This window comes from Capricornis sumatraensis, chromosome 22, assembly GCF_032405125.1.
Source record: "Capricornis sumatraensis isolate serow.1 chromosome 22, serow.2, whole genome shotgun sequence".
Taxonomy (NCBI): Eukaryota; Metazoa; Chordata; class Mammalia; order Artiodactyla; family Bovidae; genus Capricornis; species Capricornis sumatraensis.
This window is the reverse complement of record NC_091090.1, coordinates 21,092,914-21,118,476: the sequence shown is the minus strand read 5'-3', so window position 1 is coordinate 21,118,476 and position 25,563 is coordinate 21,092,914. Positions and strand designations below refer to the sequence as shown.

Sequence of the window (25,563 nt, the reverse complement as noted above, 5' to 3'; positions counted from 1 at the left end):
AAGTTCAACCCTGCTACACAGTAGATAATATTAAGGAATTAAGTGTTAATTATTTTAAGACATTAATGGTTATAGAGAAAAAAGGCACATAGTGAGTGTTGATTTTTTTAAAAAGTATGCTATCTGGAATGTTCTTCAAAATAATCTGGCAGGGCAGGAAAAAGTGTATAAGCCTGTACGTGTGCACAGATTAAAGAGTTGCCATATACTGGTAATTACTGAAGCTCACCAATGAGTACTCTCAGGTATATTAGACCACTCACTCTACCTTTATGCTTGAAAATGTCCATAACAAAAAACTTAGAGAAATCTAATATACAAATACTCAATATAAGTTCCCTTATATATTCTTTGTTTGCTAAGAATTAAATCACAAACAATAAATGAAATTTATAAAACACTCTTCTGATTCAAATCAGTAAAACATTTTTCTTTTCTCAACTATTAAAGTGGTGAATTACATTAATAATTATTTTAAAGATGAACTATCTTTGGATTCCTGAACTAAATTCTGTTTGATCATGATGCATCACTCTTTTAGTATATTCTTGGATTCAGATATTTAATATTTTATTTAGGATTCTTTCATCTAGATGAATGAGGGAAATAGCTTTATAACATCTCCTTGAATTTATCAGGGTTTGAAATCAAGCTGATAAGCAGCCTCACAAAGAGGTAGTTTTTACTACTTTCCCATTTTCTGTAGTAACTTGCTTAAGAAAGGAATTAACTGTTCCTTCAAAATTTGATAGAATTCACCCGTATAGTCATCCAGGTATGGGATTTTAGGGAGGGAAGATCTTTCATTACCCTTCCATGTTTTATACTATTTCACATAATATATTCAAGTTGCCTATCACTATTCTACAAATTTATCCATTTCATCTACATTTTCAATTTCTGTGGGGTTTTTTTTGCATTTACTTGTTCATAATTCTTGCATTTCAGAGGTTGTCACACTTTCTTGGTTCATGGCATCTTTAGTGTCTCAATAGTTTCCTTCAGGGCACCATTATACCAAATGAAACACCTATCAATTCTGTTTATCAAACACTTAGACTCAAAGAATATAGCACCTGTTGGACACTGCACAATTTCTCAAATTTTAGAATCAAACTGGATACTGCCACCCTCATTTCTTATTTCACAGGTATCTGCTTTTTAAAAATCAGCAACAGAGAAGACTCAGCTTTGCAAGAAATGACACCACCAAAAGGAATGCAGTGAGTGTATCAATCTTCATTCTGAATTTTATATATGTTCACCTTCTTTTTTTCTTACTTGGTCTTCTCAGAAAATTGCCTTAATAATTCCAAAGAGTAAGTATCCCAACTTTTTACTTGTGTTTCATTTTCTGATCTTTTTATTTCCTTTCCTTCTCTTCTTTTGAGTGTGCTCAATTGTTCTAACTTCTTGAACTCCGTGTTGACCTTCTTTTTCTATCTTTGAAATAATTTTATTTATAGAACAGTTGCAAAAATAGTAGAGTTCCTTTACACCCTTACTTTTCCTTAAAAGCTTTCCTTAATGTTAACCAAAGTACAAGGAATTTAATATTGGTATATTATTATTAATTACACACTTAATTTAAAGATCATTAGTTTTCCTACTAAGGTCGTTTACAGGACCTGTCAACCTTTTGGGGATTGAGGTGATTAAGGAAAAAATGACATCTAATGTAATGTGGGAGTCTGTGTTGGATCCTTAATAGAAAAAGAACAATTGAGCACACCTAAAGGAAGAAGAAGAAGGGAAATAAAAAGAAAGGAATAAGAAATGAGGGTGGCAGTATCCAGTATGATTCTAATTAGAAGAGCAGGGATACAAGGAAAACTGCTACTTTAGCTTTCTTCTGCATCATACTTTATGCCTGGTATATTTTTTCTACTGTTTATATTTCAATTTTTAGTGACCTTCTGTTTTACTTTGCCTCTGATAGATAACATTTTGGAGTTTTAAAAACCTGAGAACCACTGTCTTTATATTTTGCTGTTGTTCAGTCCCTAAGTTGTATCTGACTCTTTGCAACCTCATGGACTGTAGCACTCCAGGATCCTTTGTCTTCCACTATCTTCTGGAGTTTGCTCAGATTCATGTCCACTGAATCTGTGATGCCATCCAACCATGTCATCCTCTGTCATTCCCTTCTCCTCCTGCCCTCAATCCTTCCCAACATCAGAGTCTTTCCCAATGAGTTGACTTGTAGCATCTGCTGGCCAAAGTACTGGAGCTTCAGCTTCAGCATCAGTTCTTCCAATGAATATTCAGGGTTGCTTTCCTTTAGGATCGACTGGTTTGATCTCCGTGTAGTCCAAAGGATTCACGAGTCTTCTCCAGCACCACAATTCAAAAACATCAGTTCTTCAGTGCTCAGCCTTCTTTATGGTCCAACTCTCACATCCATATGTGATGACTACTGGAAATACTATAGCTTTGACTATACGGCCTTTTGTCAACAAAGAGATGCCTCTGCTTTTTAACACTCTGTCTAGGTTTGTCATAGCTTTCCTTAATCAGAGCCTAACCTGCTGGGGTTTTATCAAACTGACTGGAAAAAGGGAAATACCCAACTCTAGCCTGCTCTAGCCATCCTGTCCCAACTAAATTAGGGATATGGGGGACATCGAGAAACACATGTGAGGTTCACAGCCCAGAGATACAGGCTCACTAACAGACTGAGACCTAATCACAAGACTACAGAATGCTTCTCCCTCCCTGAACCATCACCACCATGTTATTTTGTTGTTGTTATACATTTTCTAGCAGATGTTTTTGCTTTTTAAAATTTTATTGAAGTATGGTTAATTTACAGTATTGTGTTAATTTCTGTTGTACAGCAAAGTAACTCAGTTATAGACTCTTTTTTATATTCTTTTCCATTATTCCTTATCACAGGATACCGAATATAGTTCCCTGTGCTATAATGCAGGACCTTGCTGTTTATCTGTCATATATGTAACAGTTTGTACCTGCTAATCCCAAACTCCCAGCAGTTCCCTCCCCCACACCCTTCTCCCTTGGCAACCGCGAGTCTGTTCTCTATATCTGTACCGTCACATTATGAAAGGCCTAATTGCAAGAGTCCCCTTCACCCAGTATACTGTAAGCCTAGTGACCAAGAACAAATTTAAGACATACTAAAAGGTCAAAAAATACAGTTTGAAGAGACAGAGCCAGGATCAAAATCAGACTCAGATATTGGAATTACGAGGCACAGAATTAAAAACAATTACGATTAACATGCTAAGAGCTCTAATGTATATAGTAGATAGCGTTTAGGAACAGATGGACAATATAAACAGAGATGGAAATCCTAAGAAAGAACCAAAAAGAAACGCCAGAGATCAAAGACACCGAAACAGAAATGAAGAATGATGGATTTATTAGCAGACTGGAGATGGCTGATGTAAGAATATCTGAGCTTGAGGATATCTCAATAGAAAGCACTAAGACTGAAAAGCAAAGAGAAAAAAGACTGGAAGGAAAGCAGAACAGAATATCTATGAACTGTGTGGCAACTACAAAAGGTTTAACACATATGTAATGGAAATACAAGAAAGAGAGGAAAGAGAAAGGATCAGAATATTGAAAACAATATGTAGGACTTCCCTGGTGGTACAGTAAATAAGAATCTGCCTGCCAATGCAGGGGACATGGGTTCAATCCCAGGTCTGGGAAGATTCCACATGCCCCAGAGCAACTAAGCCTGTGCACCACAACTACTTAGCCTGCATGCTCCAGGGCTATGAGCCACAACTACTGAGCCCGTGGGCTGCAAGTACTGAAGCCTGTATGCCTGGAGCCTGTGCTCCGCAACAAGAGAAGCCACCACAATGAGAAGCCTGTGCACTGCAGCAAAGAGTAGCCCCTGCTCCTCACAACTAAAGAAGAGCCCACAGACAGCAACAAAGATCCAGTGCAACCAAAAAAAAAAAAAAAAAAAAGAATATAAATAAATAAGCAAAGAGAAAACATTTACTGAGAAAATTTCCTTAAATGACTGTCAGACACCAAACCACAGACCCAAGAAGTTCAAAGAACATCAAGTGGGATAAACACCAAAAAACTTTGTACCCAGGCATATCATTTTCAAAATACAGGAAGTCAAAGAAACAAGAGAAAAAAAAATCTTACCTGTAGCAGAACAAAGGTAAGAATCATATCTGACTTCTTAGAAACCATGAAAACAACAGAAAAGTAGAGTGAAATATCTGAAGTGTTGAGAGAAAAGATGCCTACCAACCTAGAATTCTGTCCCTGCAAAGTTATCCTCCAAAACTGAAAGTGAAAGAAAAACTTTATCAGGCAAAGAGGACTCTTATAAGAATTAACAAATGATAAAGGGGTCACTATATCAGGAAGTAACAGCAATTATAAATATCTATGTATGTGGTTAATAAAAGAGCTTTTAGACAAATGAAATATAAACTGATAGAACTAAAGTAAATAAATGATAATCATATATGGAGATTTTCATACCCCTTTCTCAGTAACTGAAAGAACTAGTCATAAAAATCAGTAAGTATAGAAGAACTGAATGGCACAATCAACCACTTTGTGCTAATCGACAATCATAGATTATTATATCCAGTAACTGCAAAATACATCTTTTCAGGTGCATACGGAATGTACAAGACTGTGTTGCTAAGTCATAAAACAAACCTCAATAAATTCAAAGACTGCAACCTTACAGAACTTTAACTGTGTTACAAACCAGTCACAACATGATACCCTGGAAAGCCTCAAATATATGAAAATTAAATAGCACACTTCTAAAGAATAAAATATGAGCACATTAGGTCAAAAATAAGTAGAAAGAAGAGTAGAAACGAAATACACAAAACTGATAAAAAAGAAAACTAATAAAGCCCAAAACTGATTCTTTAAACAGTTTAATGAATCTTTTCAAAGAGAAAATACAAATTATTAATTTTACAAAGGAAGAGACCTCACAATAGATGCCATAGATATCTATGACATAGATACTCAATGACATAAGAACTAAATGCCAATAAATTTGGCATGATACAATGAAACATATTTCTCAAAAAGCACAATGTACCAAACATGACACAAGATGAAATAAAGTTCTAAATAACTAATGAAGTATCAAAGAAACTTAACTTGTTATCAAAACCTTCCTCTGAAGAAAACACTAGGCTTTGATGATTTGTTTTTCTGGAAAATTCTATCAAACACTGAAGGAAGGGTGAGATGGGGAGGGAAATGGGAGGGAAGTTCAAAAGGGAAGGGATATATGGCTGATTCAGGTTGAGGTTTGACATAAAAACAACAAAATTTTATAAAGCAATTATCCTTCAATAAAAAAATTAAAAAAATTTTTAATAAAACTTTTCAAAACTGAAAGAAAAAACACTGAAGAACTCATACCAATTTTATACAAACTCCTCAAAGATACAGAAAAAAAGGAATATTTCTCAACTCATTTCACAAGGCTAGCATAACTCTGTTACCAAAACCAGATAAAGACATTACAAGAAAGTGACAGATGTTATATTTCATGGATTACAGACACAAAAAACCTTAATAAAACACTAGCAAATTGAATCCAGCAATATATAAAGGTTATAATACATGATGATCAAGTAGAGTTTATCTCAGTAATAAAACCATTTGGGAAAAAAAATCAGTGCAACTATTTATAGAATAAAAAAGGAAAATTATAATAATCTTAAAAGATAGAATAAAAGCACTGGATAACATTCAGTCATTTATTATAATAATAATAAAACTCAGCAAACTAGGAACAGAAGGGAATGTCCTTAATGAGATAAAGGGTGTATATGAGAAAACTATAACAACATACTTTACGGTAAAAGACTGAATGCCTTCCATCCAAGGCAAGGGTGTCCTCTTTCACCAGTGTAGTAAGGCACAAAAAAATACAAGGCAGGAAGTTTGAGAGGGAACAAACACAACTGTCCCCATTCAGCGAGGACACAATTATGCAAAAATCCTAAAGAACCAAAACCAGAAGAAAACAAAAACTACTAGAACTACAAATGAGTTTAACAAGCTCACAGATACAAGTGTGATATCAGAAACCAACTCTTTCTTTACAGTCACAAAAGAAAACTGAAATTAAAACTAAGAAAAAAATACCATCATAAAATACTTAGGAATAAATATGTAACAAAAGGTATGTACAACTTTTACATAAAAACTATAAGACAGTTAAAAGAGATTAAAGAAGACCTTAATAAATGGAGAGATAGAAGATGTTCATGGACTGGAAAACTCAGTATTGTTAAAATGCCAATTCTCCCCAAACTGGTCTATAGAGCCAATGCAGTCCTAATCTTAATCTCAGCAGTCTTTCTTAAAAATAAACACTGACAAGCTAATTCTAAAATTTATAAAATGCAAAGGATCTGAAATAGAGAAAAGAAACTTTAAAGAAGCAAAAATGGAATCGATATGAAGTTTACTACAAAGTTACAGTAATCAAGTTAATGTGGTTACTGGCATTAGAATAGCTGTATCAGTGAATGGAATTGATGAATATTCTGAAATAGACCCACACTCATGGTCAAGAGGTCTTCTTCGGTAAGGCACCAAGGCAATTTAATGTGAAAAGTAAAAAAATGGTGCTAGAACAACTGGATCCCCACAAGTAATAAGAAAGTGGAGCTCAACCCTTATACCTTAAACTTTATTAAAAAAACAGTTTTGAGACAGATCGCAGACCCAGATATAAAACCTAAAACTTCAAAGTTTATAGGAGAAAACTGAGAGAATATTTTTGTCACCTTGGAAAAGGCAAGAAATTTCTTTAACACAACAAACAATCCTCATAAAATTTAAAAGTTGGAAAGTTAAACCATTACATTTAAAACTTCTGCCATCATAAGATACCATACAGGCAAGTCACAGACTTGGAGGAGACACTCATAAAATCTGTCTCACAAAGGGCTTGTATCCAGAATACATAAACAACTCCAAAACTCAGTAATAAAAAGATAATGAAGCCAATAAAAAAAAAAAGACTTGAAAAACTTCATTAGTTCAATGGGCAATGAACACATGTACAATTGTACCATCATCATTAGTCATCAAAGAAAATTAAAACCATATTGAGATATCACTATATAGAACAGCTAAAGTTTAAAAGACTGACAAATCAAATGTTGGTGAGAATATGGAGCAAGTGGAACACTACTGGCAGGAAAAAAAATTTTTTTTAGGAAAAGTTTTGGCAGTTTCTTATTAAGTTCAAACTTACTTGTCCTTTGATGCAGCAATTCTACTCCTGGGGTAGAATCCACTAACAGTTAAATGTGTGTGTGTGTGTGCACGTGTGTGTGCGTGTACATGTGCATGCAATTGCTTAGTCATGTCAGACTCTTTATGACCCCATGGACTGTAGCCCACCAGGTTCCTCTGTCCACGGAATTTTCCAGGCAAGAATACTGGAGTGGGTTGCCATTTCCTCCTTCAGGGAATCTTCCCAGCCCAGAGATCCATGTCTCCTGCATCTCCTGCACTGCAGGCAGATTCTTACCACTGAGCCACCAGGGAAGCCCGTAATTAAACATATGTCCACACAAAGACTTGCTTGCAAATAGTCATGGCCAGCAACTAACTAATGGATCAGCTACGAGTGTTCACTCTATCAGAATAATAACAGTATAGAAAAGCTTATCTCACTGGTATCTTCCCTGGTGGCTCAGTGGTAAAGAATCTGCCTGCAGTGTAGGAGATGCGGGTTCGATCCCTGGGTCGGAAAGATCCCCTGGAGAAGGAAATGGCAACCCACTCCAGTATTCTTGCCTGGGAAATCCCATGGACAGAGGATCCTGGGCAACTTGGGAATAAACAACCAACAACCAATTGTGTCTTAATATTCCTAAAGTGTGTCATAAAAAGCTGAAGATTTTTAATAGTATAAGATTTATTATTTGGTCTTTTATTTTTAAAAATTGCTTAGCTATGCCATGCAACATGCTGGATCTTCCCCAAACAGGACTGAACCTATGCCCCTTGCAGTGGAAGCTGAATTCCAACCAATGGACCACCAGGGAATTTCTTTATTGGTATTTTAAACACATAGATTTAAAATAATAATGTTTAATACTTGAATATGTTGCATTTAAAATAATGTTGGCATAAGCTGATATGATTTATGAAACAAACTACCATTTTCCTTTCCTTTAAATATTTTACATTTCTACCAAAAAATAGAATGAACTGATTTAAAAAAGTCATAGAAGACGTACGATAACCTCAAACTGAAACAACTCAAATGTTCATCAGTAGAACAATGGATTATGGGCAATTACGGTACATTCATACAATGGATGAATACAGCAATACAGGTAGAAACAATTTCTAATAATTACAGGATTCTAGATGAATCAGATATACATTATGCTGAGTAAAAGAAGCCAGGCGCAAAGGAGTATGATTTCATTTTAATGAAGTTCTAGAATGGACAAAACTAATCTAAGGTGAAAATATCAGAATAGTGGTTACCTAAGGCTTGGAGTCCTTAACAAGGAAATTTCCAGTCAGACAGAAATGTTCTCTGCTTGACAGGATGTGAGTTATATGAGGTTAACTATTGTCAAAAACGTACAATTAAGATTTGTGCCTTTTGAAATACGTAAATTTTCCTCTAAGAATAAAGAACTCAAATAGGGTATCATTAGGAAAATTTGGGTGATATAAATCCAAGTTTCCTTATCTAAAAGGATTATCCCACAGTAACCTATTCATACATCTACTATTCCTTAACAACTGGATAAAAGGCATCCATGTAAAGTTGGTATTATACCCCATGTATGGCTATGTTCAATCTTACACCAAACTGGTGCATAAAAAAAAGTTAATAAAAATGACCATACATATCTAAACCAAGAATACAAGATTCATTTTAGACAACCACAGAAATTCAACCTATCTAGGAGCTATCAACTACCCACTTCCTGTTACTTTCCCAGGTTGGAGAGAGCAAAGTAGACAAGGGAGATTCCAATACACTGAAGACCAGTGATAGTATACAGCAGTGAAATTCTGTTTCTACTAACAGGTATCTATCTTGAAAAACACTAAAATGCATATAAAAAGAGATGTGTACAAATAGGTACAGAATGTTCCCTCCCGCATGGTTTGCTACAGAATAAAAAAAAAATCCTAGAAATTTTCCATTTCTCATTTCATTAATAGGGCAAACAAATAAATCATGGCCTGGCCTTACTCTGGAAATACAGCAGTTAAAAAAATGAAGTAGATTTATATAAACTGACTGAGAAAGATCTCTAAGACAAATTGTTTCATGAAAAAAAGCCACATTTACAAATACACACAGCATAATTTCACTCATGTATCACATCCATAATTAGGGGTAACCAATATTTTTTAAACTAACACAGCATTGATTTCGATCTCTGGACCACTCATGTTTTTAAAAACTGTCTTAAAATAGAACTCTCCTAAAAAAACATCAAGTGTTCAAGTTTTTTAAAAAACAAAAAATTGACAAATTCTTCTTACTGAAAATAAGTGTTTCTTCTATATTAGAGTTCTGTATTACCAGAGAGAAAAGGAATGAAACCACCTCTTTCCCTCTGCCTAAGATATTTATTACTCATGGCTCAATAATGAATTTTAAGACTGAGTATTCAGCTTAAAAAATCTTACATATAAAAATTCCTTATAGTTTCCTAAGTGTTTTTCTATATGATACCTCTTTTTATCCTAACAACCTTGTGAGGAAGGAAAAATAACACTCAGACTCCAAAGATCACTGAAAACACTTCTAATGTTCATCCATTTTCAAATCTGCATCTGTACCAGACACAGGAAAAATACACTTCCTTGCCCTGTTTTGCAGTCAGACAGAGGCCTTCTAACTAGTTCTAGGTAAAGGGATGTCGGCATGGTCATCACTTTTGAGCCAGAGCAATTTATTTGCTGTTTAAGACCCTCCTCTTTCCTTGCTCTGGTGATCCTTAAAAACATATTAAGTTGACCAAGATGCCACACGGTATAAAGTAACAACTTAGAGCAGGGCCCCCACTCATCACCCCCACCAATCTGGTCACACAGTCTGAGTAATAAATGTATTTTGGGTATTTAAAGTCTCGGAGATGGTAAGTTTGTTGGTTATTTTTAGCATAACCTCATCTATCATTACTGACAGACTCAATGTTGAAAAATATTAAACAAGCAAAATTGTTCATAACAAAGAATCATAAAGTATTATCTGGAAACATGTGCTAAGAATATTCCTAACTGATGGCAGCATAACTCCCAACTCTAAATTCTGGTTATCTGTAATATTCAAGCAATAAGCTTTTAAATGTTAAATAAGAATGTTTTTAATTTAACTTTGCAACAAAAAACAATGGAACTAACTTAATGTTAAACTCATAAACCAAAGTATGATTTCATATTTTACTAGTATTTTATTTTTCTTAATGGTTATGAGATGTCAAAATATAAGTACTTATGATCAACATCACACTAACATGATTGTCCCTAATAACAATCATCTCTATTTACAAAGAAATAACAAATGCCACGTTTGATCCCATTTTTCCTAATAGAGAACTAAGTATGAAAAAGTGAAAGTCAAAGTAGCTCAGTTGTTGCAACCCCATGGACAGTAGCCCGCCAGGCTCATCTGTCCATGGGGATTCTCCAGGCAAGAATACTGAAGTGGGTAGCCTTTCCCTTCTCCAGGGGATCTTCCCAACCCAGAATCGAACCCAGGTCTCCTGCCTTGCGGGCGGATTCTTTACTGTTTGAGCCACCAGGGAAGCCCAGCTAAGTATAGACAAATATAAAAACTACCCTACTGTCTGAAAACATAGCTTTCCTGACATCACAGTGGCTTCCACGAGATCATCTGAGATCTACATGATTTTAGAAATGATGAACAAGTAACAGAAAAATTAACCTAATTTCCTTCACAGATTCATTTTAAAGACTCCTGAGTATCATTTTTTCTGGTTAAAGAAAATCTCCAACCTACAGACATAAGTCACCTTTCTCCTAAAGGGTCTAGTTTAGAAACTCTCCCAGAATTCCAATAACCATATTTCATCTTTTCAAATAACAGACTCCATGTCATCTTATCAAGGTACTGGGTTTCATGGACTACTTTAAGCATAACACATTCATCCTCAGACCCCAGCACGGCCATTTACCAAGAGTTTATTATGTACCAAATATTGCAGAAAGCACTACACAAAGGACCTCATTTACTTTCTTAACAACTGTGTGATAAAGAGTTTGGCTGACCTTTGCCTGGGGTTCCTAGGAAGTAACTCTAAATCCTTGAAATTTCCCATATATAGGAGTGTCTTTGTTATTCACGCTTCTACTCCACCCATATATCTGAAAGTTTATACTAATGAGGTAATTTTTTTTAAATTTTATTTTTAATTGGCAGATAATTACTTTACTCTCTTCAAGAAAATTTGAGATACCAAGGGAACATTTCATGCAAAGATGGGCACAATAAAGGACAGAAATGGTACGGACCTAACAGAAGCAGAAGATATTAAGAAGAGGTAGCAAGAACACACAGAAGAACTATACAAAAAAGATCTTCATGACCCAGATAACCAGGAAGGTGTGATCACTCACCTAGAGCCAGACATCCCGGAATGTGAAGTCAAGTGGGCCTTAGGAAGCATTACTACGAACAAAGCTAGTGGAGGTGATCGAACTCCAGTTGAGCTATTTCAAATCCTAAGAGATGATGCTGTTAAAGTGCTGCACTCAATATGCCAGCAAATTTGGAAAACTCAGCCGTGGCCACAAGACTGGAAAAGTTCAGTTTTCATTCCAATCCCAAAGAAAGGCAATGCCAAAGAATTTTCAAACTATGGCACAATTGCGCTCATCTCACACACTAGCAAAGTAATGCTCAAAATTCTCCAAGCCAGGTTTCAACAGTACGTGAACTGTGAACTTCTAGACGTTCAAGCTGGATTTAGAAAAGGCAGAGGAACCAGAAATCAAATTGCCAACATCTGTTGCATCATTGAAAAACCAAGAGAGTTTCAGAAAAACAGCTACTTCTGGTTTATTGACTATACCAAAGCCTTTGACTGTGTGGATCACAACAAACTGTGGAAAATTTTTCAAGAGATGGGAATACCAGACCACCTGATCTGCCTCCTGAGAAATCAGTATGCAGGTCAAGAAACAACAGTTAGAACTGGACATGGAACAGACTGGTTCCAAATTGGAAAAGGAATATATTGTCACCCTGTTTATTTAACTTATGTGCAGAGTGCATTATGTGAAATGCCATCTGGATGAGGCACAAGCTGGAATCAAGACTGCTGGGAGAAATATCAATAACCTCAGATAAGCAGATAATAACACCCTCATCGCAGAAAGCAAAGAGGAACTAAAGAACCTCTTGATGAAACTGAAAGAAGTGGCTTAAAACTCAACATTCAGAAAAGTAAGATCATGGCATCTGGTCCCATCACTCCATGGCAAACAGATGGGGAAACAATGGAAACAGTGAGACTTTATTTTGGGGGGCTCCAAAATCACTGGAGATGGTGACTGCAGCCATGAAATTAAAAGACGCTTGCTCCTTGGAAGAAAAGCTATGACCAATCTAGACAGCATATTAAAAAGCAGAGACATTACTTTGCCAACAAAGGTCCGTCTAGTCAAAGCTATGGTTTTTTAAGTAGTCATGTACAGATGTGAGAGTTGGACCATAAAGAAAGCTGAGCACCAAAGAATTGATACTTTTGAACTGTGGTGTTGGAGAAGACTCTTGAGAGTCCCTTGGTCTGCAAGGAGAAACAAACTGGTCGATGTTAAAGGAAATCAGTCCTGAATATTCGTTGGAAGGATTGATGCTGAAGCTGAAACTCCAATACTTTGGCCACCTGATGTGAAGAACGGACTCATTGGAGAAGACCCTGATACTGGGCAAGACTGAAGGCAGGAGGAGAAGGGGACGACAGAAGATGAGATGGTGGTATGGCACAACTGACTCAATGGGCATGAGTTTGAGCAAGCTCTGGGACTTGGTGATGGACAGGCAAGCCTGGAGTCCATGGGGTTGCAAAGAGTTGAACACGACTGAGTGACTGAACTGAATTGAATTACTGTACAATAATGTGATGGTTTCTGCCATACATCAACATGAATCAACCAAGGGCATACATGTCCCCTCCCTCTTGAACCTCCCTACCACCTCCCTCCCCATGTCACCCCTCTAGGCTGTCACAGAGCGCAGGCAGAATTAAGTAACTCAGAGTGGAGGTTGGCCATACCAGAAAACCAACCACGTGATTAGAGCAAGTGATTAGGGCTAATGTGATTAGAGGGCTAATACCATGTGACGACAGAGGATGAGATGGCTGGATGGCATCACCAACTCAATGGACATGAGTTTGAGTGAACTCCAGGAGTTGGTGAAGGACAGGGAGGCCTGGCGTGCTGTGATTCATGGGGTCTCAAAGAGTCGGACATGGCTGAGTGACTGAACTGAACTGAATCATGTGATTAGAGGGCTGGGGCCTTCAGGCACATCTCTGCCACTGGGAAGGGCAGTGGAATTAGAAACTGAGTCATGTGGGCAATGATTCAATTAATCACTATTCAATATAAGAAACCCCAATAAAAACTCTGGACACCTAAGCTTGGGTGAGCTTCCCTGGTTGGCAATACTTTGTTGCCATGCAGTAAATGTGCTGGGAAGATAATAACATGTCCCTGGGAACAAGAAAACATTGCATTTGGGAATCTTGCCTTTTGGCTAGTTCAGATTTGTGTGTTTTTGCTATGAAAAAACTTTAATCATAACTACAGCATTTCCCTGAGTTCCATGAGTTGTTCCAGTGAATTATCCAACTTAAGATATTCTATGGAGATGCCTGAAATTTGTAACCAGCAGATCAGAATTGAGTGTGGCTCAGGAGGTCCCCAACTTTCAGTTGTATTTTAGACAATCTTGTAGAAGTCTGGGCTCTTAACCTGGAGTTGGCCAACTTTAAGTAACAACAAAGTTTAGAAATATCCTCTAAGAGTCTGGTTCAAACTTGAGTCCTAGGGGGACCACCATAATTATATCCCTCTCCCCCATTTCAGGCTACTCATCTGTCCAAGTGTAGGTTACTGCATACTGCTTTCTTTCTTCAATCATTCTGGGAATAAATGTCCCTGATAGCTCAGGTGGTTAAGAATTCACCTGCAATGCAGGAGATCCCAGTTTGATTCCTGGGTCAGGAAGATCTGCTAGAGAAGGGATAGGCTACCTACTCCAGTATTCTGGGGCTTCCCTTGCGGTGAAGCTGGTAAAGAATCCGCCTGCAATGCGGGAGACCTGGGTTTGATCCCTGGGTTGGGAAGATCCCCAGGAGAAGGGAAAGGATAACCACTCCAGTATTATGGCCTAGAGAATTCCATGGACTGTATAGTCCAAGGGGTCGCAAAAAGTCGGACACAACTGAGAGACTTTCACTTTCACTTCTGTGACCCTTTAGATGATGTCATGAACATGAAAATTCTTACCCAAGGAACCTTCCTCTTCATTGATTCTATACATTCTTTAAATATACAGTTAGAATACCCAGGACAGGTATGAATGGATTAACCTATACCTCTACACTCTAATGATTTTATATCTCAAAGACTCCAGCCTCCACCATGCACATATAGGAAAACTCTTCTGAGATCATCCCTGACTTGGTTTCACCAACAAATCCTACAGGCACACTTAATCTTCAAATACAGGCAAACAGCTTTTCAATGTACCACTTTCACTGAGGGAATAGATACATTCCTCCTCCTGACATCCCACCTCCACTTCTCCAAACCCCCAAAAAAGCCGATTTCATGATCACCGCTGAAAACAAGATTCTTTCTACTTCTTTTTCTTCTAGTCATGGAAGCTCTCAGAACTGTCAATTTAATGAAGCCCTCCTTACAAAGCATTCAAACCAGCACCCAACTTGTTCTCCCCTGGGATGGCCCCATACACAGACACACATGGCATCATTAGAGAAGAGATAAAATATGCAAAGGAAGAAAACAAGAAAGAATCCTGTGGTGCTGGACTGGAACTAGAGAGACCTACGTACAGATACACAGATCCACTGACAGGGTTTGGGATTAGTGACATACCAACAGCAACAAGTAGACTTGGTATCTTATTTCTGAACACTGATCTCTACTAAAAGGGAACAGGCTCCTTGGACAAATGGTTGATTTCAGAACTGAGGCAGGGAAAAGTCCAAGATGTGTTCAAAACATCTTGTGTCAGAAAAAGGAAGTGCTCAAAGAATGATAGGGACATAAAAAAGAACAAAGACAGCTTGAAGGGCCTGAGTGTGTGTGCTTAGTCACTCTGTTGTGTCTGACTGTTTGCAGCCCCATGGACTGCAGCCCGCCAGACTCCTGTGTCCATGGGGATTCTCTAGGCAAGAATAGTGGTGTGGGTAGCCTTTCCCTTCTCCAGGGTATCTTCCCAACCCAGGGATGGAATCCAGGTCTCCCACATTGCAGGCAGATTCTTTACCGTCTGAGCCACCAGGGAAACTGCTTGAAGGGCCTCCCACTGGTCAAATCTAGGACAATTTTGACCACCAGAATAATGGGACTCCATGAATACATACTGATACAAATAAAAAACTGAATATTTGGTAAGAAACAGGATATTTAATAGTCTCAAAGTATCTCACCACCAAATATTTAGTGATTAGAGAGGGAAAAAGAGTAACTCCACAGTAGAGAAACCTTGCAGAAATCCCCTAATCAAGTGATCAAAGTTAAAGAGCTTTTGAACCAAACCAAAATCATATACTACTCATATAACACTGAGAACATGTGATTTTTGTAATATTTCTGTGAAAGAGACAACCTGACTATAACCATGAAGCGTACAGACAAACCCAAACTGACAGGCATTTACAAAATAAATGGCCTGTACTTGTCAAAAGTGTCCAGATCATGAAAGTCAAAGAAAAACCAATGCAACATTCCAAACTGAAGACTGAAAGACATGACATACAAATGCATGTTTTGGAACTGGATATTTTTGATACAAAGGATGTTATTGCAACAATTGGATCTCAGTTTCCTCATCTGTAAATCATGAGATTAAACTAGATCTACTGCTCCAAATACCAATAAGGGACTTAGGTTTCTGTACAGACAAACAAAAAACTAGATCTAACAGTCTTTCAATATACAAAAAGCTCTTGACTGGTATTCTAACCATAAAGAAAGATTGCCACAGACACCCAGAAGTTATAACCAAAATTAAGTTGTATGGAAAAAAGTCTTAAAGAAAAAAATATTATACAATCAATACTGTATCCACACATGGAATATTATCTAGCTATATGAGCTGACATGGACAGATATCAATGGCAAGATTTTGTAGAGAAAGGAAAACTTAGCCCAGTATATCTAACATAGTCCCTTTTCTACGTATGTCTGCATATATATGTTTAAGATAGCCCCATATATGGGCACGTATATGCACAGAAAATTTCTGGAAGGCTACATAAGAGTTTGTCGATAATGATCAGTTCTGAGAAATAGGAGATCGTCCTAAAGGGAAACAGAGCACTTTCCTCTCCATCTTCTACCCTTGTACACTCAATTCTCAACAAGAAATTTAAAGTCAGCCTAGTAGCAGTAAGTACATATAGCACCCAGACCACAGTTTCTAACATTCCCAACTAAAAGGAAACTCCCTGCATAAGTGGCTGATTGCACATATGGGTCAGAGGAAGTGCAAAGTGAGGTGTGGACATCTTGTGCCAGAAAGCAAAGAAGCACCCAAAGACTATGAAAGGCACGTGAAAAGGGGCCAAGAAGCTAGTGTGATGGGGCACTCAAAGGCCAAACATGGGGTAATTCAAACATCAGAAAGAATCACTCCATCAAGAAAAGCAGGAAAGTGATCATTACACGAGTCAAGGTAGGGGTTAACTGTGGGGGAGGAAGAAAGCACACTATGGGTTTCTGAAATCCTGGTGATGCTCTACTTCTTGACCTGGAAAATAAATTTGTTTATAACAAGTTATTAAACCAAATATATTTGTTGTGTAGACTTACACACACATACATATATAAAATATTTCATAATTTAAAAATTAAAATGTAAGGTTTCAAGAAAAAAATAAGTAAAAACAAGAAGGAAAGAAAGAAAATGGCAATATCTTACCTGCAAGAGTACGTAGGTTCTCCCACTTTAAAAACACGACCACAAAGATGAGAAGGTTTATTTGTTTGCTCAAGTTTGGAAAATCCCAACTCAGGATCTTCACCACAAAGGTACCATTCCATTGGTCCCAACAAAACTTGGTGTGCCAACATGTCTTCTTTCTGTGGAAAAGGGTTGGGACCCCTGCAGTAGATTTTGGGTACATAGTGGGCCAAATGCTGGTATACTTCTCTAGTGAGGTCAGTTGCTTGCAGCCATTTCTTTAAAAAAAGAAAAAACAATTTTAAACAAAGTCAATAAACTGCAAATTTAAATAAATCTACTCTATTTTCTTCTAGACACAAAAAATGACAAAAGAATCTTATAAATTGTTTTATTGACAACATTCATCACTGTATGCCTTTTCAAAAAGGGTAAAACATTTAGAATTTAACTACAATAGCCAGTATCTTAGAATTCTACTTAAAGTGAAAGCAAAATCTACAGTGAAATGAGCCCATCTCCTCAAAATGGCTCCTGAAGCAACCTTCTATAGGCAGTCCAGGAAAATAACCACAACCATAACCTCAAAGATGCTAGCCATTGAGCCCATCCGACTTCCTTTCTAATTTCAGCTTTTGTTCAAATGATGCTCTGCTTGTGATCTGGATTCTCTTTTCAGTTTGCTGATAGGAAGGACATACAGTAAACATGAACAGCCAATATACTAATTCTATTTCTCAATGATTAATAAATGACATGGCACAAGAGACTTTGTTTTAATGATTATGTTCTTTTCCCCCTGATCGACCTCTGCTTAAACCCTTAAAACATTTTAAAAAGCCACTTTTTCCTGTACCCAAACTTTCATGTCCTACTACCTGTGGTAATTTTACTTAGATATCTAACAGATATTGTGATATTATAATTTACAATAAGAAATATATTTTTGTTTTTCTCATTCCTGGCACAGAGCTCCTAAAACTCTTGAAATGTCCTAAGTATAAGTGAGATAAAGGAGAAAGGAGTGTCTTTTGTTATTCAAAGCAAACCTCTTTCAATCAGACCTGAACTGCAGTTACTGAGGTGACTTTTGGAAAGCCCCTAATGATGGGGAGCTGGTTGCCACAGGAACATGATTAGTAGGTGGGAACTTAGAGCCTCCACCCCAACCAACTTCAGGGAAGGGAGAGGTGCTGGAGGTGAAGTTAATCACTCATGACCAATGATTTGATCATCACGCCTATGGAGGCATGAAGCCTCCATAAAAATCCCAAAGTGTCGAGGTTCAGCCACTTTCTTCCTTGGTGAACAGGCAGAGGTGCTAATGTGCCCAGGGAGGGCATGGAAGCTCCACATACCTTCCTCTATTTCATTTGGTTATTCCTGAGTTGTATCATTTTATAATAAACAAGTAACCTAGTAAATAAACTGCTTCCTTGAGTTCTGGCAGCCACTGCAGCAAATTATTGAACCCAAAGAGGGGGTCACAGGAACTCCCCTCATTTGCAACATAAATTGTGGGTAACCTGACGACCCCCTGCTTATGAGTGGCACCTGAAGTAGCAATGGGGGCAGCTTTGTGGGACTGAGCCCTTAATTTTGGGGATCTGATGCTATCTCCAGGTGTATAGTGTCAGAACTGACCAACTTGTAGGGCACCCAATTGGTGTCTGCTGAGGAGAGAATTGCTTGATGTGGGAAAACCATTCCCCTACATTTGGTGGCTGGGAGTGTTGGTGTGAATGTAAAGAGAAACAGAAGAAATAGTTTTTCCTTTCAGGCACCAACTCAATATGTCCCAAATTGAACTCATGATCTCCCACAACACAAAACCCCCTGCTATTTTCTCCATTTCCCTATTTTAAACACCAGCATCTACCAGGTATTCAAACCAGAAAAACAACATTCAGTTAATCATCATGTCTTGTCTATTAGGATTCCTCAACATCTGTTGAATCCACCCATTTCTTTCTCTCCATCTCTACTGGCACTGCCCCCACTACCCTAGTCCAAACTGCCCAGAGCCATCAAATTAGTGCAACCATATTCTAACTGGTAATCCCCACTAGTTTGGCCCCTCTACAGTCCATTTTTCCAAACTCACTACCAGAGCATTTCTTGCAAAATGCCAATCTGATCGTGTCACTGTTTCCCCTTCTATTTAGGATCAAGTCCAGTCCACTGACATGGTTTACAAAGCCTGCTGTCTTGTATTATACTTACCAGTCTCCTCCTCCTGACTGGCATTGCTCCTCTCTGCTTCCCAGGGCTATTTTCTACTCATTCTTCAGATCTCAGTTTATGTTTCTCTTTCTCTAAGATGCCTTCTCAGCCCATTCCTTACCCTAATCTCCTGTTCCTCTACCCCACCCCCCACCCCCAGGTTTAAAACAGAACCAAGCCCCAGCAGGCATTTAGCAAAATCCGTTAACCTAATGACTATAAATATATCCGTACTACTGACTGTCACTTAACGTTGATATTACAGAAAGATGCTCCATGTGGCTTTTATGGATGCAGAAATAAAGCCAATCCAGGTGCAGGCTCTAAAAACCAAACCAAATAAACCCTATAATAAGGCATCCATCAAACTACCTCCATTCTTTTCCCTTTCTATTTCCTTAAACCTTAAGATTTTTCCTCATATTCTGTCATTTATTTATTCCTGCCTCCCATACCAATTCCATCTATGTTTATTTGTCCTCCATATTTCCCTGAGTTAATTACAATCAACTTTTTCTGGCTCTAAACCAAGTTAAAATTCAAAATCAGAAAACATGTAACAACTCACTTCTACAAAAATGCAGTTAACTGTTAACTCATAGGTCTCATGTTTACCTATAGATTACAACATTTAAGTCTCAAATTACATCCTTGTTAAGAAAGAGTGCATTCAAGTGATGTCTTACACTATAAGACAAGAGTATAAGGTCTTCTAATGGCTATACTCCAATATAAAATAAAACATTAAAAAGAAAAGAGTACAAGGTCTTCTTTTTAACTATTACTTGCATAATCTTCAGTCCACTTCTTTTTTTTGAAAAATAACTCTACAGAGAGATTTTAAATATTCATGAGGTACTATATACTAACTTTCTAGTTAATTTCACACTTTAGCGAACTCTGGTTCTCTAAAGAACTCTAGAGAACTCTTGTTTATAAGTTAAAGGCTGGATGGAAGTTTATAATTGAAAAAAGTGAAAAGTCTTTACCCCTGAAGTGAAACAATCCTTTCCAAATGTAACTAATTTTGCTCTGTTTCCTTTTATCAAGTAGGAGACTAAATTACTCTTAAAACAGTACTTCTAGGGAGACAATCATTAAGATTCAAGAATTCACCCCCAGGATCCTAGAAAACTATGCTTCAATTTTAATTTACAACATAATTAAAGGTTTTAACACCAATTTTTTGTTTTATATTTTATGTTGCCATTTCTCTTAAAAGTTTATTTTTGCAGAATTTTGATCTAGGGAGGATAAAGGATGGTGCTTTGTAAAAGAAAATGTTGTCTTGTTGCTCCAACAACACTGATGGGCTAAATATGTTCATAGATTTCTTAAACAAAAAATTCAGAAACTAATATCAGCTTCTGGCTGAGGAAAAAAAAATCAGTCACCTTATTTAAAACACTTAATAACCAAAGCTAAGTACCTTTACATGGGAATTATATACCAGAGATATAGAATTAGTGACCAGCAACAGTATAGATTAGAAAAAAAAAGCTGTGAAGAGAAAATAAGCAGGTGGAAAAAATTTCTGCTTGCATTTCAGAATAATGGTTCACATATTTCTCAAAAGAAAAAAATCGACAGCTTTTCATATTAGTTCTCAGTAACATAAGCTACTTGTAACTATTTCTTCAACAGGAAAAATTATCAGATTCCCAATTTGGTTGCATGTTAATCTGTCCTTATTTCAGACACTTGTGGCTGTCATGTAATGTGCACATCACAGTAATAAGCACTACCTTATTAGAAGTCCTCCATAAGGGAAGTGGAGAAAACTGTCAACTCATTCCACTATAGTAAACATGTTATGACAATGTTTCTAGGCTCTCTCCTATTTTGCAAGCTAATTTTCAGCCTTGGGATGGAGAGCAAGTATAATAAACACAAAAATGAAAGAATCCCTTGGGGTTAGTTCTTTTATCACAGTGAAAAGAGAAAGTGAAAAGTCGCTCAGTCATGTCTGACTCTTTGGGACCCCATGGACTGTATATATAGTCCATGAAATTCTCCAGGCCAGAGTACTGGGGTGGGTAGCCTTTCCCTTTTCCAGGGGATCTTCCCAATCCAGGGATTGAACCCAGGTTTCCCACATTGCAGGCAGATTCTTTACCAGCTGAGCCACAAGGGAAGCTTGTATCACAGTATCTAACTATAATTCTTGCCAAATTAAAACTGCATTCTTTAACCACATTTGGTTTTGCTTTTGAACAAGGATAATCAACATGTAAGTTAACTATAAAACAACAATCTAAAGCAACAATCATTAATGCTGAAACGGAGCTTTAGGGACTATATTAAGAAAAAATTAGAACCAAGAAAAATGTAACTTAACATAGGCAAAAGTTCCGAATTGACACTTAGAAAAAAAAATAAACAAATACCCAAAAAGCTTATGAAAAGATGTTCAACATCATGAGTCACAAGGGAAATACAAATCAAAACTATAAAGAGATCCAACTTTACACCCAACAGAATGGCTATAACTAAAAAAGCAATTAACAAGTGTTGACAATGATGTGCAACCCACTGAAAACCACATCTGCTTATAGGAAGATAAAACGATGCCGTCATTTCCACCTAGCAATTCCTGACCCAGCAATTCCTCTCCTGGGTGTATGCCCAATAGAAAAGAAAACATATGTTCCCACAAAAAAAACTGTACACAAAAGTTCATAGTAGCACAATTCATACTCTCCCAAAAGTTGAACAACCCAAACAGCCATCAATGGATGAATGGATAAATAAAATATAGTATATCCACATAATGGACTATCATTTGGCAGTAAAAAGGAGTTAAGTACTGAGGATACATGCTACGATAAGGACAAACCTTGAATACTTATGCTAAGTGAAAGAAACCAGTCACAAAAGACAACATATTACATAACTCCATTTATATTAAATTTTCAGAAGAGACAAGTCTACGGAAACAAAAAAACAGGTTAGCAGTGGCCTAGAGTCTGGGAGGTTGGGAGGAGTGTACAGCTAATGGATATAGGATTTCTTTTGGGAAGGTGATGAAAATGTTCTCAAACTGATTGTGGTGATGGGTGTACAATTCTGCATATACTAAAAACCACTGAACTGAACTGTAAGATATGTGAATTATATTGCAATATATAAAACTGCTGAAAATTTTAAGGTAAAAAGTAATCAATATAGATATAATACTCTATATAAAACTTCTGTAAGGAATACATAGTTCTTTCAGACTTGGGGAGAAACATATCCACTTCTTAAATCATCCACTGAAACAAATAATCGAATGTGTGCAGCATAAGATGAAGATAGACTCAAGAAGTGTTAGGGGAATCATATATACTTGCACAACCGGGAGCTGGTGATGGACAGGGAAGCCTGGTATGCTGCAGTCCACGGGGTCGCAAAGAGTCGGACACAACTGAGTGACTGAACTGAACATACTTGCAGAATCAACTCTACCAAAGGAAAGAGAAAACTAGAACACAGGGCCAGTCACTTTTCTATCCTAAACTTAAAAGTACTGGAGTGCTTAAATACTTCTGAGAGGCATTCTAGTAAAGAATAGATGGGATCACAAAAAGTCCTTCCTCCTCATACAAATAAGAAAAGCCAGTGTGTAAATAGTGTGGGAAAATGACACCAGTGCTTATTAGTAATTTTAGACAGATGTGATCCCAACCAATTACCAGCTACAGAGGTCTAAAGGCTGCAATAATTGTTTATTATTTGCTTATTCTCTCTAAAGTTTATTTTAACCTGAGAAAACTTTATTCATTTTAATTTGTGACAAAGGCTGGGCTGGAGCTAAAGCTGGAAGAATACTAAAGCATTATGCTGTTTTAACCAAATACAGACAATAAACGCGTCACAAAGTAAGGGCAAATTATACTGCTTGAAGAATCCTCTATTTTAATACTAGCCTGTCTTCTTTAAGAAATTCTGTTGGCCTTCAGACTAAATTTTTTCCCATCTTATTATTCAGAAATCCATTTAAAAGGAAACAAAGCAAAACTAAAGTGTAGCTCAGACTCTGATCTTTACAAACTCCAAGTCCAGAGTACTAAATTTTGATTGCATTTCCCTTAATTCCCCCCACTACATCTGACTGAGAATTTCACTACACAAGGACTAGGAGCACTGGTCTCTAGCACTGCTTTTATAACTAGCACTGCTCACTCAGGAAATCTCAACAAATTTGAGAAGCTCTCACTGAATAACTTGCACTTTTATTTAAAATTTTATTTCATATTGGAGTATAGTTGATTACCGATATTGTGTTAGTTTGAGGTGTACAGCAGCTTGCACTTTTAGAACTGGGAAAACAGAGTACATAGCCTGTACCACTGGGTCACAGGCAAAATTCAGCGGGAGGAAAAAAAAAATGTCAGGTAAATAACAGGACAGATGTCAACATGGATACTGAAAGGACGACGTGGATAGGGAACAGCTGTTATCATTTTACTATTCACTTTAAACACAGCTTTCGTTTTTTTTTTCAAATCTCTCGATAAATGAAAGGCAGACGGGGAAAATCCTTGGGTTGTTGCAATATTAAGCAGAAAGTAAATGAAAACGGAAGTAAGCAAGCTGGTTTAAAAACAAAAATGCATAATTCAACAACGTGTTTCTTGAAACTTTTCAACTCTACTCCTGACATTTACTTCCCCTGTGACTCTAGTGTCCTCATCAATTCGCCCAAAATAACTCACTAACCAACAGCCCCATAGTGCCCTACTACAATTTTGTTCCTAACATTCAGATTGTGCTCAAAGGTCACTTCCTCCCTATTAATAGTTTTTTAAAATCGGAAGCACAAAAGGTGGGGCCTAAGCTGTTTTGGTCCATTCATAATCATTCTGGGCAATCTGTTCTAATGGGTGTTCCCTGTCCTTCTGGAGGAAAGATACCATCGAGTTTTATTAATTGTTTTATAACTCTGCTACTTATATGAGCATATTCATATTACAGGTTCAGTACAAGACTGGCTTTGAATGCTTTAAGGTTGGGGCATTAACTGCTCTCACCATGCTGTGGCCACATTATTAGCTTCCATTTACTGACAGCCGCTCTCTCAAAGTTATATAACGTTTGTTCCCCGTCCAACTACCCCCAACTCCTAGACGAATTATTGTTTTAATCTCCCAGTCTCAACGACCACTTTCTCACACTCCATAAATGTGTCAAGACACTAACTCTTCGCACATTCAGTAACGTCGACTGACCAAACCAGGGCAAAAACACACTGAAAAGGAGGGGTAAAGACGGAGAACAGCGTCGCTGGCATCTTTGGATGCCAAGAACGGTCCCAGAAACAAAGTAAAGGCGGCAGGTTTCAAATGAGGAGGCAAGGCTCCGCTTATTTCCGGAAAACGATTCAGGAAGACAAAGTATCCAAAAAACCAGGAAGCAGAGTTGGCACAGAGGGCAAAGGCCCTGTGCTAGGGGACTTACTGGGACTGTGGGGAAAAGGAGGAATAATGGAAGAGCGGAAGGGAACGCGAGGGTGGCTGGTGCACCCAGCAGCGCTGCCGGCTACTTGTAGATAAAGAGGGAAGGAGAGGGGCAGGATCTGGGGCCTCCTCGGGCCAGGGGAAGTCCTACCCTACACGGCGAGGCCCCGCGAGCCGGGTCGTCACCCCAAGTCAGGGCCCGCCACTCGGGGATTCCCAGGAGTCGGTTCCTCCCGCGGGGCGCGGCCTGCCACGGCCGGACATCCGAGCCCCGGTCCAGGCACTCACCCCCGCGGTCTCCTCAGCTGAACATTCCAGCAAACTCCTGTCGAGGGCCTGCACCTCAGGCTCCAGCTCCGACGCCATCTTCCCTCCTTCGCCTCCCCAGCGCTGACGCCGCTACTGCCGCCCCGAGGGCAGCGGCCTCGCCACGGCCCGGGGGGGAGGTGGGGCGCAAAGCCACCACCCTGCCTGGGGCGGTCGGTCTTGAGCAGGAGTTCAGGTGGCTGCGGGTGGAGAAGACGAAGAGTAGCGCGAGGTGAGCCGGGCAGAAGGGACAGCGTTTCCTGCGCTCCCTCCCGGGCTCTGCGCCCAAGAGTCAAGTCACCGCCTCGTCCCTGCCTCGGGGAAGGACACAGAAAACATCGGACCTGGCACTACTGCCCGTTTCTACAGCGTCCGGCACCGTGAAAGGAGCAATAACACCCCAAAGAGGAAGCAGAGCACTCTGGGAGTTGTAGTCGT

General features: G+C 38.1%; 1 protein-coding gene across 2 annotated transcripts in view; it reads right to left on the bottom strand.

Moving 5' to 3' along the window:
- Positions 1-25,185, bottom strand: part of UBR2 (ubiquitin protein ligase E3 component n-recognin 2) — a 103,404-nt gene extending 78,219 nt beyond the window's left edge. For both annotated transcript variants that reach the window (XM_068960925.1, XM_068960926.1), the window contains exons 1-2: positions 25,108-25,185; positions 17,177-17,436 (exon numbers count right to left, since the gene is read on the bottom strand). In XM_068960925.1, coding sequence (XP_068817026.1) covers positions 17,177-17,436; positions 25,108-25,185 — 338 coding nt within the window. The remainder of the gene's footprint in view (positions 1-17,176; positions 17,437-25,107) is intronic.
- Positions 25,186-25,563: the final 378 nt, after the last annotated feature.